The sequence below is a fragment of the Cladophialophora bantiana genome (genome assembly GCF_000835475.1).
Source record: "Cladophialophora bantiana CBS 173.52 unplaced genomic scaffold supercont1.11, whole genome shotgun sequence".
Taxonomy (NCBI): Eukaryota; Fungi; Ascomycota; class Eurotiomycetes; order Chaetothyriales; family Herpotrichiellaceae; genus Cladophialophora; species Cladophialophora bantiana.
Window position 1 is genome coordinate 798,040 of NW_015971585.1, and position 12,234 is coordinate 810,273.

General features: G+C 51.6%; 7 protein-coding genes across 7 annotated transcripts; 2 read left to right on the forward strand and 5 right to left on the reverse strand.

Annotated features, from left to right (window-relative positions):
* Nucleotides 1–58: 58 nt before the first annotated feature.
* Z519_07710 (uncharacterized protein) lies at nt 59–704 on the reverse strand (the record flags this gene model as incomplete). The annotated part of the gene is made up of 4 exons (XM_016765442.1): nt 59–157; nt 280–351; nt 447–505; nt 674–704. The coding sequence occupies 4 exons, from the start codon at nt 702–704 to the stop codon at nt 59–61; spliced, it is 261 nt and encodes an 86-aa protein (XP_016618411.1).
* A 1,227-nt stretch (nt 705–1,931) lies between these two features.
* Z519_07711 (uncharacterized protein) lies at nt 1,932–2,627 on the reverse strand (the record flags this gene model as incomplete). The annotated part of the gene is made up of 1 exon (XM_016765443.1): nt 1,932–2,627. The coding sequence occupies one exon, from the start codon at nt 2,625–2,627 to the stop codon at nt 1,932–1,934; it is 696 nt and encodes a 231-aa protein (XP_016618412.1).
* Nucleotides 2,628–5,132: 2,505 nt separating this feature from the next.
* Z519_07712 (uncharacterized protein) lies at nt 5,133–6,902 on the reverse strand (the record flags this gene model as incomplete). Its single annotated transcript, XM_016765444.1, has 1 exon — nt 5,133–6,902. The coding sequence occupies one exon, from the start codon at nt 6,900–6,902 to the stop codon at nt 5,133–5,135; it is 1,770 nt and encodes a 589-aa protein (XP_016618413.1).
* A 412-nt stretch (nt 6,903–7,314) lies between these two features.
* Nucleotides 7,315–8,001, forward strand: Z519_07713 (mitochondrial import inner membrane translocase subunit tim16; the record flags this gene model as incomplete). Its single annotated transcript, XM_016765445.1, has 2 exons — nt 7,315–7,497; nt 7,582–8,001. The coding sequence occupies 2 exons, from the start codon at nt 7,315–7,317 to the stop codon at nt 7,999–8,001; spliced, it is 603 nt and encodes a 200-aa protein (XP_016618414.1).
* A 1,080-nt stretch (nt 8,002–9,081) lies between these two features.
* Z519_07714 (uncharacterized protein) lies at nt 9,082–9,959 on the reverse strand (the record flags this gene model as incomplete). Its single annotated transcript, XM_016765446.1, has 2 exons — nt 9,082–9,664; nt 9,844–9,959. 2 exons carry the CDS (start codon nt 9,957–9,959, stop codon nt 9,082–9,084), a joined length of 699 nt encoding a protein of 232 aa, XP_016618415.1.
* A 122-nt stretch (nt 9,960–10,081) lies between these two features.
* Z519_07715 (uncharacterized protein) lies at nt 10,082–10,471 on the reverse strand (the record flags this gene model as incomplete). The annotated part of the gene is made up of 1 exon (XM_016765447.1): nt 10,082–10,471. One exon carries the CDS (start codon nt 10,469–10,471, stop codon nt 10,082–10,084), a length of 390 nt encoding a protein of 129 aa, XP_016618416.1.
* A 560-nt stretch (nt 10,472–11,031) lies between these two features.
* On the forward strand, nt 11,032–12,093 carry Z519_07716 (uncharacterized protein; the record flags this gene model as incomplete). Its single annotated transcript, XM_016765448.1, has 1 exon — nt 11,032–12,093. One exon carries the CDS (start codon nt 11,032–11,034, stop codon nt 12,091–12,093), a length of 1,062 nt encoding a protein of 353 aa, XP_016618417.1.
* Between the last annotated feature and the right edge of the window lie 141 nt (nt 12,094–12,234).

Here is a 12,234-nt window from a genome sequence, read left to right on the forward strand (position 1 = left end):
CCGCTTTCTCATCCAAGCCATAATACCCGAAGCTGTGCGTGCGGATGTGACTTGGCCCCTACAGCCCTAGCGGGTTATCCGCGGTCTGCTTCTTGCCGCCGATCGAGTCGGTGGTAGATTTGGCGGTGTTGCCTACTGCCTTGGTCGTGTCGCCCAGCTGGATACATGGGCCAGCCCAGTCAGCATCATCGGGCTTGTTGAAGAAGAAGACGCAGAAGAAGCAGAAACAGAAAGAAGAAGCAGCGGGAGAGGGAGATGAAGAAGAGGGTGACGACGTACGCCTTGAGTGGCGCCGCCGACGGTCTTGCCGACGCCCTCACCCACGCCGGAGACGGTGTTGCCCACAGTGTCCTGGTCACGTCGTTGAATACGTCAGCCAGCTGCGAGAATTCTTTGAGATTGTGGGAAAGAGAGCGGCAGGCAAACTGCGATGTTCATGTACGCACCGTGACGCCGCCCACTGTGTTGCCGACGGTATCGGTCAAGCCGCCAAGGATGCCTCCTACTATGTATGTGTGTGAGTGTCGGTTTGACTCTGCCTTGCTCTTCGTCGGGTTGTTTGATCTGTGCGCCATAGGGGGGAACGAAATGGGAAAGCTTCAACGGGTAGGCCAGGGGAGGCGAACCGGGACGAGGAGCGGGTTGACTTGAGTAGTTCCAACGGAGAACATACCGCCTTGCTTCTTCTGCTGTTCCTCAGCCATGATGTACAGTTATAGATGTCCTACGTAACAAAGGGCTGTCTTGCAGTTGTGATGAGAACGTTGAATATAATTCGTATGAAAATGCTTGCAGAAGAGGATGAGCCTGTGGAGTGAACACGGGAAGTATTCTTATATATAGCATTGCTCTCAAAGTGGTCTCCTCCTCCGCCTTCTCTTGCTTCTGTGCCAGGCACCTCGCCACATCACTCTCCTCTTCTTGACGTCAGCCTCGACCCCTCTAAAGGGTCAGGCTATGTGAAGGGTCCCAGGGCCATGGCCGCGAGGTGGCTGGTTGGGCGAGAAAGCAAAATGAGTGGCTTGGACGCGACAGAGGAGGGCACCAGACACCCGGATTTGTGAAAAGCAAGTGAAGGCAAAGACTAGTCATGGTGAAACGAAGAGACGAACCGGCACTGCAAGGTGGCAGGGCGGGACAAAATGTGGAGGGAAGAGGAATGATCCCTGTAGCCGTGACGTCGAAGCTGCTAGGTTGGTGGCACCAGTGGTGATCTATTTTGGCTTTGTCTGGCCACCTGCTAATATACGTATATAGCAAGATAGTGAGGTATGTATTATCATGAGAAAAACCTGTCATCCAGCTTCCTCTCTTCCTCTTCATTCACAATGTCAACTTTGGCCATCTGTAGAGAACGGAATCCATTTATTAAGATGATGGGGGTCTCTCAATCCGGGCCCCTTCCAATCTACCCTGACTGCTTAATTTGGCTCCTCCTGTGGTGCTGCCTTCTGACTATTGAACAACCATTACGAAGACTATGCTCACAACTTTCCGCGCTGATGGAGCGTTGCCAAACAATTGGTTTCATTCAATTCCCTACCAAGTCCTAATCGACCAGTTGCTTTAGTCCTTGCTCATCCAAAGCACTGACTAGCATCGCAAGCTACGTACTATGTGCCTCCACTTCCGCAAACAAACCCCTTCGTCAACTCTCAACCCATCAAGCTTTTCAGCAGGTTTAGCATTAACTAATCGTGCCTTTGGTCGTCATTGCGCTCCCACCGCGACTCCTTCTCGTATGCACTGACGGCGAATAGAAAAGCCTGGCGAGCTTCGTGGTGTTTCCAAAGGGAGTTTTGAACACTTGCCAAATTCGCCCATGCTCTTAACTGCTTACCTACCATATCGGCGCGTTTTGTGTGAAGTTCTGTAGTCGCTCGATGCGCAGGTCAGACAGGTACTCCGCTCCGTCTTGGTGCCCTGACCATTCAAGTTATAGAGAGGGCGGAAACGAGTTTACCTAGGTGTCGGAGTAGCATCCTTGCAACGACCGCGTCGCAATTCGTGAGGGGCCCGATTCTGCTGATGAGGTTGAGTAGTTGGTAGTAGTTCCGGGAGCAAACTACTACCTCCAGCTGGGTGAATGCTAGACCCCACTGCCATATTGCTTGCTGATAGTCACCGTCGTTAAACCTGGCTGCTCGAAGGTTGATGGTCTCGAGAATGTTCGTCCACATCTCACCGGTAGATAAGCTGTCGCCCAAACTCTCCGGGTCATCCGACGGGGTCCGCGCACCTACCTCAACAGAACCGTGCAGATACTGGTTAAATATCAGATAGGAGCGTTCCGTCCTGTCAGAGATACTGCCAGGATCGGAGGCCAAAGGACTAGGATTCGGAGTCCGGCATATCAAGTCAATTGCCCGGCTGTCCATTTTGGCGCACATGGCAGTTCCGTGAGCCTGCAGCTCGTCTGGTTCATGAAAAGATATCTTCTTGCGCCTGACATACCGCCGAATGTCATCGATATCGACGACGCGTCCCCTAAGCAGAAATGTCGACCTTTTGACCCCCGTAGCTCTTTCGGCTTCTCGGGGCAAAATCTCTGATAGCTCGTGCTTCTCCTGGCTTTTGTCGAGTCCCAACAGTCGTATCTTGCGTTTATACATTTTCTCTCTAGCCATGGTTGGCACAAGACTGGCCATAAGGAGTGTCCATATGTCGCTTTAAAATTGTATTTGGACTCGAGTCATTGCTGCACCTCCTTGACTGATAACCTATCATCCCTATAGAGATGTGGCGATCACTGACTGGTAAGGTTCCCAATCTTTCGCATTCTGGGCATAAACTGATTTGGATGTCATCTCTAATTAACGGGGTGTAAATCACGTAATAGTTAGGATAGATCGATGGAAGAAGAAGGCTGATATAGATGGCGTCGAAACGTTTGGATGTAATCACCTGCGTATTTGTATTCTGCTCAATGATGGAGACGTGGTCTGCTGAGCACTGGATATCCCCCGTCGTTTTACCTAATCTGGCTAGGCCAAAGTCTCCTGCATGACACGAGGAGGATGGGGATGGATGCGTTTTCTCGGGGCGGAATTTGTGGCTGCCAGCGTGATGTTAGACGTGAAGCACGAAGATCTTGTGCAGCCCAAGGAGCTCTGCTAAAGGCTCTGCTAAAGCTCAGGCAATTAGGTTTTCCGTTCCCAAGTCGCCGAGTAATCCAGCTGTTGGACGTGCAAAAGCAAGATAGATTAATGACAGAGAAACGTCATTTAAAGCTACTACTTAAGTCCACCACCCAGGCAATGTAACACCCTAGCGTTGCAACACGCGTTTTATTCCACCCCACCACCAGACCATCTCAATCAATCCAACTGCCACTCAACCAATTCACCATTAATTACGCGTAAATGGCCTCAAATCGAGAGATCAGAATCCAACAGGCTATCCAAGACTTCGAAACACGCAAATATCCCTCAATTCGCGCGGCTGCGGCCGCAAACGACGTCAACTACGCCACGTTAAGTCGTAGACTAAGAGGCACTCAATCGGCCACGCTCGCCCACGAACCACAGCAGTTATTGTCGAATATACAGGAGGAACTGTTAAAGAGATGGATACTTAATCTAGAGGCTCAAGGACACGCGCCTAGCTATTCTGCTGTGCGAGTTCTCGCAGGGATAGTTAGCGAGTCGTCTGGCGGCCCTAGTCAGGTCGGACATAACTGGCTACCACGGTTTATCTAGCGACATCCTGATATCCGTTCAAAGATAGGCCGAAAGATCTCTATTAAGCGCGTCAATTGTACACTTCCTAAGCTACTTGAGGGGTGGTTTCGCGGTCTACAATCGATTAAAGTACGATATTCGATCCTACCATAGAACACCTTCAACATGGACGAATCTGGACTGGCTCTAGGCGTTTGCAGTAATTAAATCGTTATTGGAACATCGGCTACTACTAGTAGTACGCAAAAATCGCCTGAGACGCGTGAATGAGTAACGCTGGTCGAGGGGGTCTCAGCCACTGGCAAGCGGATTAGGGCGCTAGTTATCTTCAAAGGTAAAGCGCTACAGACCACTTGGTTTGACGATTCTAGTCCTGACTATCTATACACAACCTCGCTAAATGGCTGGACATTAAACGAGATCGGTCTGCGCTGGCTAGACTAGATATTCATTCCTTAAACGACGATAGAAGGCACTGCTCGCGGCGAGTATCGACTACTACTACTGGATGGCCATAAGAGTCACGTTACGCATGAATTTATGTGGAAATGCCACCAGAATAACATCGTTGTGTATTACCTTCTACCGCACTCAAGCCACGTCCTTCAACCACTTAATCTTACCTGTTTTTCGCCTGTTAAGTCCCGTTATCGAGCGCAGATCGCTGATCTAGCTAGATTCGACGATGTAAGCCTAGTTAAGAAGACTAGGTTCTTATAGATCTATCAGAAGGCTAGCTAGGAAGGTCTCAGTGTCGCCAATATTAAGTCTGGCTGGAAGGCCAGTGGTATCTATCCATGGAATCTACGGAATGCTATTCGATCTAGCCTAGTCCTCAAGGACGCCGCAATCGCTCAGATTACGCCACGAACACCGCCTTCTCGTAAGCGAAAAGCCTTCGAGGATAATGTCTATTCTACGCCAGTCAATAGACGAATTTATGACGATTCAATGAACAGGGCTAGACAAGAGGAAACGATCTCAAGACCACTCCGCAGGTTCCTGGGTAAGACCGGCAAAGAACTCGATCGTTTACGGTGGAATAATCAACAGAAGGATCGGCAAATCGCTAGTCTAAAGGCTCAACTAGAGCGATCGAAGGCCCAGAGGCAAAAGGGTAAGGCAATTGATGCCAACGAGACCTTTGCTAGCATCGAGAGTATACAGGCGGCCAAAGAGGCATTGGCCACGTTGGCGGCGACGACGACAGCGACTAGGAGGACTAGGCAGTCTACAAACAACAGGAATAGCACCTCAAACGACCCAATTGCGGCGTTTATGAACGTGTTCCATGTCAACGATAGTGCTAGTTGAGTAATTGAGACTTGTTCTGTTGCAACAGTTGTAAAATCGCGTGTTGCAACGCTAGGGTGTTACATTGCCTGGGTGGTGGACTTAGTAGTGTGGCCATCGACCGTGGTATCATATTTCCATAACACACCTGAGGCATTACTATCCAAGACTCATAGCAACGTCCTCTTGCACACTGAATGCTCTGTGCCCAGAAGCATCTCGCCATTTATCCAGCACGTCGTCCTCTGGTCCATCACGACTCCGATCACTCCGTGTGCTGAACTGGCCTGTATTCTTCCCACTGGAGCTCTTACTATCACTCCGGTCTCTCTTCGAGAACCAGCTGCCTGGCTTCTTTACCGCAGGAGATTTGACGGTGCTGTTGGCGTCATTGGCTTTTGGGTCTGGTGCAGATGACTTTTCCGTGGGAGGTGTTGGGTTCGCAGTAGCCGTGTCTTCTGACCGGCCTACCCCCTTGGCAAACTCTTTCGCTTTCCTCACCTTGTCCTCTTCTGTGTCAGACAAAGGTAGTGCTGGAGTACCACTCGGAGTCTCTTCAACACTCGGCGTCGCTTCGACAAGTTCTGCATCGCGGTACCACTTGCGTCTCCTCGTATATCTACCCCACCCGTCTTCTCTTCTTCCATCCTCCCACCTGTTGTCGTAATATATCCAGCCTCCACCGTCGTCGGCGGTCGCTTTACCCGAGATGCCGGCTGCTCCTGTTTTGGTGTCGCTTGTCGCTCTCCTGTGTGATTTGGCATCTCCGTGCTCTATTCGCCATTCAGAGTCGATCCATCTCCACCGTGACAGACCGCCTTCCACATCCGGCAGTTCGAACTCCTCCTTTGATGGTGCAGGGTTCAGATGTTCATCCGTCCAAGGGCCCCGCTCGTATGCAAACAAAGAAGTCGTCCACCCAAGACCCAACCACCGCCGTTGGTTCTCATATAATATAAACGTGAAACGAACGCCAGAAGAGTCGGGCTTCCGCTTGTTTGCGGCTTCTGTAGCGAGGTCGCTTTGAGATTTCGACCGGAATCCAATTGACGGTCGAAGTGACAGTCCAGACTTCGCATTCGGCGAAGTATCAAACTCCAGCCCAGTGACGAATGCGGCCGCTTTGCGCATGAATACAGAACGCCAGAGGATAACCCGAGACACCCTGGCCGGCTTGGAATGCCAGGTCAAAATTATTGTGCCAACAGCGAGAATGACTCTTCGAGGAGTCAGAATATAGAAAGGTGGAAGAGTCAGGATAATCCAAAAGGGGGTTACTAAAAGAACACGGATGAAGAGAGTCGTCAATGCTGGTCGAGTCGTAGCGGCAGTTGGTGTGGTCTGGGTAGAGAGAAAATCGGTCAGGATGAGGAAGGGATCCAACAGGACATTGCATCGGGCAGTCAATTCTTGTAGCGTCTCAACAATCTCATCGAGGGTCTTATGGTGGGATTGGGATTCCGAAGGTTCTCTCTTGTGGCCTTTTGCCGAATGTTTCTCTCCGGTTTTGGTGGTGGACGACAGAGGCGAGTAGCGTCTGGAGTACATTCCCAATATGAGACCAACTACGACAATAATGGGGCTTGCGAAGCGAATAATCTCACTCCCATATAGTGTGATTCCCCAGAAGACAGCCACCATCAAATATGATTCCCAAGGATCCTGGGTGCTCCATGAGAGAAGACCGGCGAGCTTGTTTAGTGGCAGGAGGAAGGGATGTGAATGGGCTAGGGCTCGAGTGATCTGAGGTGGTGTCGCTACTAGCAAGGGCGACTTTTTGTGGACTATTATCGTAGACCGCTGCTTCGATGTAGCGGAGTAGCCAGAGGTGGATGTTGGGGAGAAGGCAGCATATGTGGGGGGGATTTGGTCCCAGGCCTGCTGGGACGAGGAATCAGACGGAGGTGCATATGAGGACTGTCTTGACATTGAGGTGATCCAGGGAGTTTCTGGACAATTGTCAGTACATTTGAAGCGGAAGGTCGGATAGAGACCAATGTGTACCAAATGCTGCCATACACCGAGCAAGTCTGGGTCATGAGGATGACGCCCACGGAATAGTACCCAGTGCCTAAACAGATGACGCCACCAGTGCGGAGACGGAAAGACTCAGGTGAGAATAGTCTGATGGGAGTTGCAAAGAGTTGTGGTGCAGGATTGCAACAATACTTGATAGATGTTATAGACATGCTTGACGAGAGCAGATATTGATTGTCCGGGGATTTTTTTGAGGTTTGGGTCTCGTGGACAGCGGCTCAGGCATGTGCACAGCGCAGGCGCAGGCAGAGACATGATGATCGCGGCTGCTCGCTGATCCATAACTTATTCCACACGTGACTCCATGCGAAACCGAAACGAGCCGACTCGCCGAGCACATTTAGCCGAAGATTCGCCGGACGGGAATGGCGATCAGCAAAAGATTTCCTGCAGCTTCTGTCTCCCGAAGAATCAAAGAACACACTCGGCCATTGCCAACATCCGCGCGGCTATCAGCCACTTCGATCTTGTTGCTTCGCTGACAGGAGTCAATGGTACGTGTCTCTTGTTTTCAACTCCCTCCCGCCATCCATTTTCTGCAACACCAGACTGACAGGACTGACCACCGCAGGCGCATCGAATCATTGCCCAGATTGTCCTGACCGGCGGGCGTGTCTTTGGCAGGGCATTTGCAGAGGCATACAAGCAGGCCCAGGCATCGACGCAATATGCGAGGGCCGCTGCGAAAAGTGACCCGGGCGCCGTCAACACCGCTGCCGCCTCTGGCATGACCCTCGACGAAGCCTGCAAAATCCTCAACGTCAAGCCTCCCCAAGGTGGCGCCACCAATATGGAACAGGTCATGGAGCGGTTTAAGAAGTTGTATGATCTGAACGAGCCAAAGAAAGGCGGTGGTGGATCCTTCTACCTCCAGAGCAAGATTCTTCGTGCCAGAGAACGGATAGAGATGGAAGCTCGCGCCGCCGAGCGGAAGGCCCAAATGGAAAAAGAAATCAAAGAAGGTTGGAGACCCAAGATATACAAAACTTGATCTCTCTGTGGCTGACCGTCTCCAAAGGACGGTAACGAGACTGGATGGCCGCTCGGCATACACCACCTTTTTTTTTCGAACCTCTTCGACGATTGATTCTCATGCATAGCGAACGGCGTTGGATGGGAATTTACTGTAAAATGGATTGTACTATATCACGGGTGTGTGTCTACGCTAGATTGTTTGCGCAAGAGAATGGGCATTCTCACGTCTTGGATGGATGCTGTCTCTACGTTTGAGGAACAGTGCGACGATATCTAGGGGGAAGACAGTCGACAGGCCGACGTGATGTACCTGATACCAGATCTACCATGTTGGCAGCCTTGGGGTTGGGGACAAACGCCGCTCCATCCCAATGAGCGACTCTCCACTCAAGAAGGAAATTGGGACCAAGTTGAATCCCGCCAGATTTTGGTCTGGGGCGAAGTCGATGCAGACATGTATAGAACGAGATACGAGGAAAGAGGCCAGGGAGGCGCCTGAAGAATACAGAGTACTCGATGCTCCTCTCCTGGCGCTCGAGCAGTACAAAATGATACCACAATCAGAAGACCGCCCCTGATCTCGGCTCCTCCATTGATGCGTTGACATTTGAAAGAGGCATGGACCTGCCAGCCGTGAGCCCAAGCAGGGTAAGCGCTGCTCGGCGCTCACTTTAGGACTCAGCCCAACCTTACCTCTTTTCAAACTACCTCGCGACTCGCTCTCCTCTCACCTCCTCTCCTGGCGCTCGAGCAGTACGAAAATGACGCCAGGCTTTTCATGCGACGCACTACTCCGTTCAAACCCCGTTACAGGCGGTCAGCGGCCTCGATGGTCCGGTGAGTTATTATCCATTTACAAACGGCCCATAGCGGCACCTTCTGGCCCTGTGGGCTGAAGGATGGATGGCAGACGTTGGACTCTACTGAACCAATACATCGAGCCTCCAGAATGGATCCTGTTTGATCCATCTGAGGTAAGTCCTTTTGCAGTGCTGTGCGTGACAACGTCGCCGAAGAGTCATCATTGCTCCGGATGGGTCATTGGATTCAGGCCTCTTCACCCTGATACTCCATCCTGGAGACGTTGCTGTTTACACTACCCTTTCGAAGCCCTCATCACGTCTCCGATCCAGGCCCACCTCAGCTCCTTTCCCAACCCCCTCTCCTTCCAGTCATTTATGGATTCTGGGAAGAACGGCACACCGGGGCTTCTGAGCGCGGGATCATGCGCGAGGATTACAAAAATGCTATCGTCGCCATCATATTCCTGCATGTGCGCGATTGTGGTGAGGACATCATCCATGTTGTGCCCAAAGGCCGGCTGCCACAGAGGCTCCTTGGGGTCCCGACTCCGCGACGTCTGGAGATCCTCAAACCACGCGCCAGGGCAGAATGGAATGTTTCTGTCTTGCAGAGTCACAGGGTTTGGCGTGATGGCCTCGGGCATGGGCACGTACGCCGACGGACGGAACTCGCCACAGTGGTGGGCGGCGTCGCCACCTAGAAACACATATGTGTCGGGACTGCTGGTGGTGCGGACTAATGCGCATAAATGTCCCACGCAGTGGCCTGGGCTGTCTAGCAGATACAGCGATCCGTCGTGGAAGTAATCATGCGCTAGAAACTTTCCGATTTCCACAACATCAGAGGTGAATGTAATTTCTCGGACTGTTCGGCCTCTAACGGAACAGGATCGGTGATCAGCCTGGTGCCTCGAGTACGAAATCGGAAAGGGGATCAAAGATCAAAGAAATGACGCATCGAGGTTTATTCTTGTCTTTTCCTCCCCCCAGGAAGGGAGGGGGGGATTTGTAGCTCTGGGAAGGGCCTTTGCTTGGAAATGGGCACTGAGACTTACTCTACATCGCTTGGAAGCACTCCTCCCAGCGCTGAATTGCCCCCCCCGTCGCCGAGGAAATGTTCCTTGAAACCCGGCCCAACGACGAGGTCCGTTGCCGGGCCAAATGTTGACATGTCGCCCATATGGTCCCAGTGGGCATGACTGGTGGTGTAATATACACATCAGCATAAGTTATGGAGCATAGCAAGAGACAGTTCAAGTTCCAAGGGAAGAGCACCTTCCAAGGGCGCTCGCATCAAACTCGCCTCCAAATGACAGCGTTAATACTCTGTTTGCCCACGCCAGCCTCATCCAAAACTTCTGAGATGTTTTTCTCCGCACTCGGCTTGTGGCCCAACTTGTTGAACCGCTCGACAGTCGCTGGGGAGAGATTTTCCCAGTCTTTGCGAATGCCAAGATCAAACAAAACTTTCTGGCCCGATGGATGTTCTAGGAGAAAGACAAACGATGGAGCGGGCGCCGCCGTTGTGTAACCTGGCACTGGAGGCGTGAAGAGTGCGCTTGCCGGGACATTGGAGATGTTCGCCACATCGATGACTTTGACTGTAAGTGATGTCGATGACAAGGGAATGTTTAAGACTGGCTTTGCCGCCGTGGAAGTGCCATCTGCGGTTACCGTGCCCATTTTGTGATTCCCTAGTAGCAACTGTGCAAATCATAATTGTGAGGGAGGCAACGGATTTTAAGGAATGGCGCAGCACTCTTGGGAATGCCGCTTATGGGGAGAAATTGCGGCATCTGCAAAACGCTGGCAAAGCACCCAATCTCTGCGAGATACTTTGAAGACTGCAATACCACCTATATGGAAAGGCGAGGTCGAAGTACGGTCTCCGAGACACTTTACGAGGAGAGTGCCAGCCTATCGGTCCGAACGGCACTACTCATTGGGACCGTCGATCCGAACTACCCTATTGGCAGAATCTTGCCGGCTTCCAGACCCAATAGGCAACGATCACGGTCTGCGCTTGCCAGTTTGCACCATTGAGCTACTTGATCCGATGTGTAGGGGAGATACTTATGCTGACACAGTAGTGCGACTCTCGACATGAAAGCTCTTTTGCTTGAACACTATGGCAACTCGTTCAATCGAAATCCCAAGTCGGAGACCTGGGTTCACAATCCTTATGTTTGCCCAAGCCTCGAACTCTCTCACCCTTTCTATACTTCAATCAATACTCTCTCAGCATGTCGACTGAGGTAGAGAAGGATACTCAGCCCGAACAACACAAGAACATACCCGATGACGCTGAGGAAATTCAAATTACTATCACGGAAGCTACAGAATTGTGCCAGAATGCCCTCCAAAAGGCAGGCTATCTCAGTGAACAAGCGGCGATAATCACAGATCATTTGGTCGACGCTGAGCTCCGGGGTCACCCATTTGCTGGATTAGCTCGAGCGTTGAGTGTTATCGAATTTCTCAAGAGTGCGGGCATGAAAGCAGATCAAGAGATTGAAGTGACCCGCACAGGATCAACGTACGCCCACCTCGATGGCCATGATTCCGTTGGCTATCTGGTGGCACACCAGGCCGCTAAGCTCGCCATTGAGAAAGCAAAGTGTGCTGGCGTATCCGTGGTCGGAGCAAACGGACTATGGTATACCGGGAATCTGGCATATTACGCTGAGATGGCCACACGTGAAGATTTAATAGTATTTATTGCGTCGAACGGCACCCCTATTGTCGCACCTTATGGAGGATACCAGCCAAAATTCTGCACCAACCCTTTCTGCATTGGATTTCCTACCAATGAGCCTGACAAACCTGTGATCTGGGACATTGGTACAAGCAACATTATGTACGCACAAGTGAAGCTGGCAGAGAGACTCGGGGTTCCGCTGCCAAAAGGATCTGCAAATGACAGTGGCGGAAAGCCTACAACAGATCCGCTCCAGGTCTTGAATGGCGCATTGACTGTTTGGGGCGGGTACAAGGGAAGCGGACTGGCTATCATGGTGCAGCTGTTAGGCATCGCGGCAGGGAGCACTGAACCGACCCCGTTCCTGTCGGACTTTGGTTTCCTGATCATGGCTTTTGACCCAAGTATTCTGCAGTCGCTGGATAGAGTCAAGCAGGACGCGGAAAAATTGTCCAATTCGATCAGGTCAACCAAGATGCTACCCGGCGAAGGGCCAGCCAGGATGCCATTTGAGCGAAGCAGTGAATCGCGCAGGAGAACGAGAACAAAGGGCTCCTTCGAGGTCCCAGGGAGAGTCATCGAACAACTTCGCAGCCTGGGGTTGTAGTAAAAGAATTGCCTGGTCAATACTATCCACAATTGAAGGTCATTCCTCTCGCGAGGCTGTGGCTCCCTTCCCCTCTCCGCGTGTGCTCCACATCGATCTATCCAAATACGGCTAGTCTAGCCGGTCGAAGAACTTTGCCGG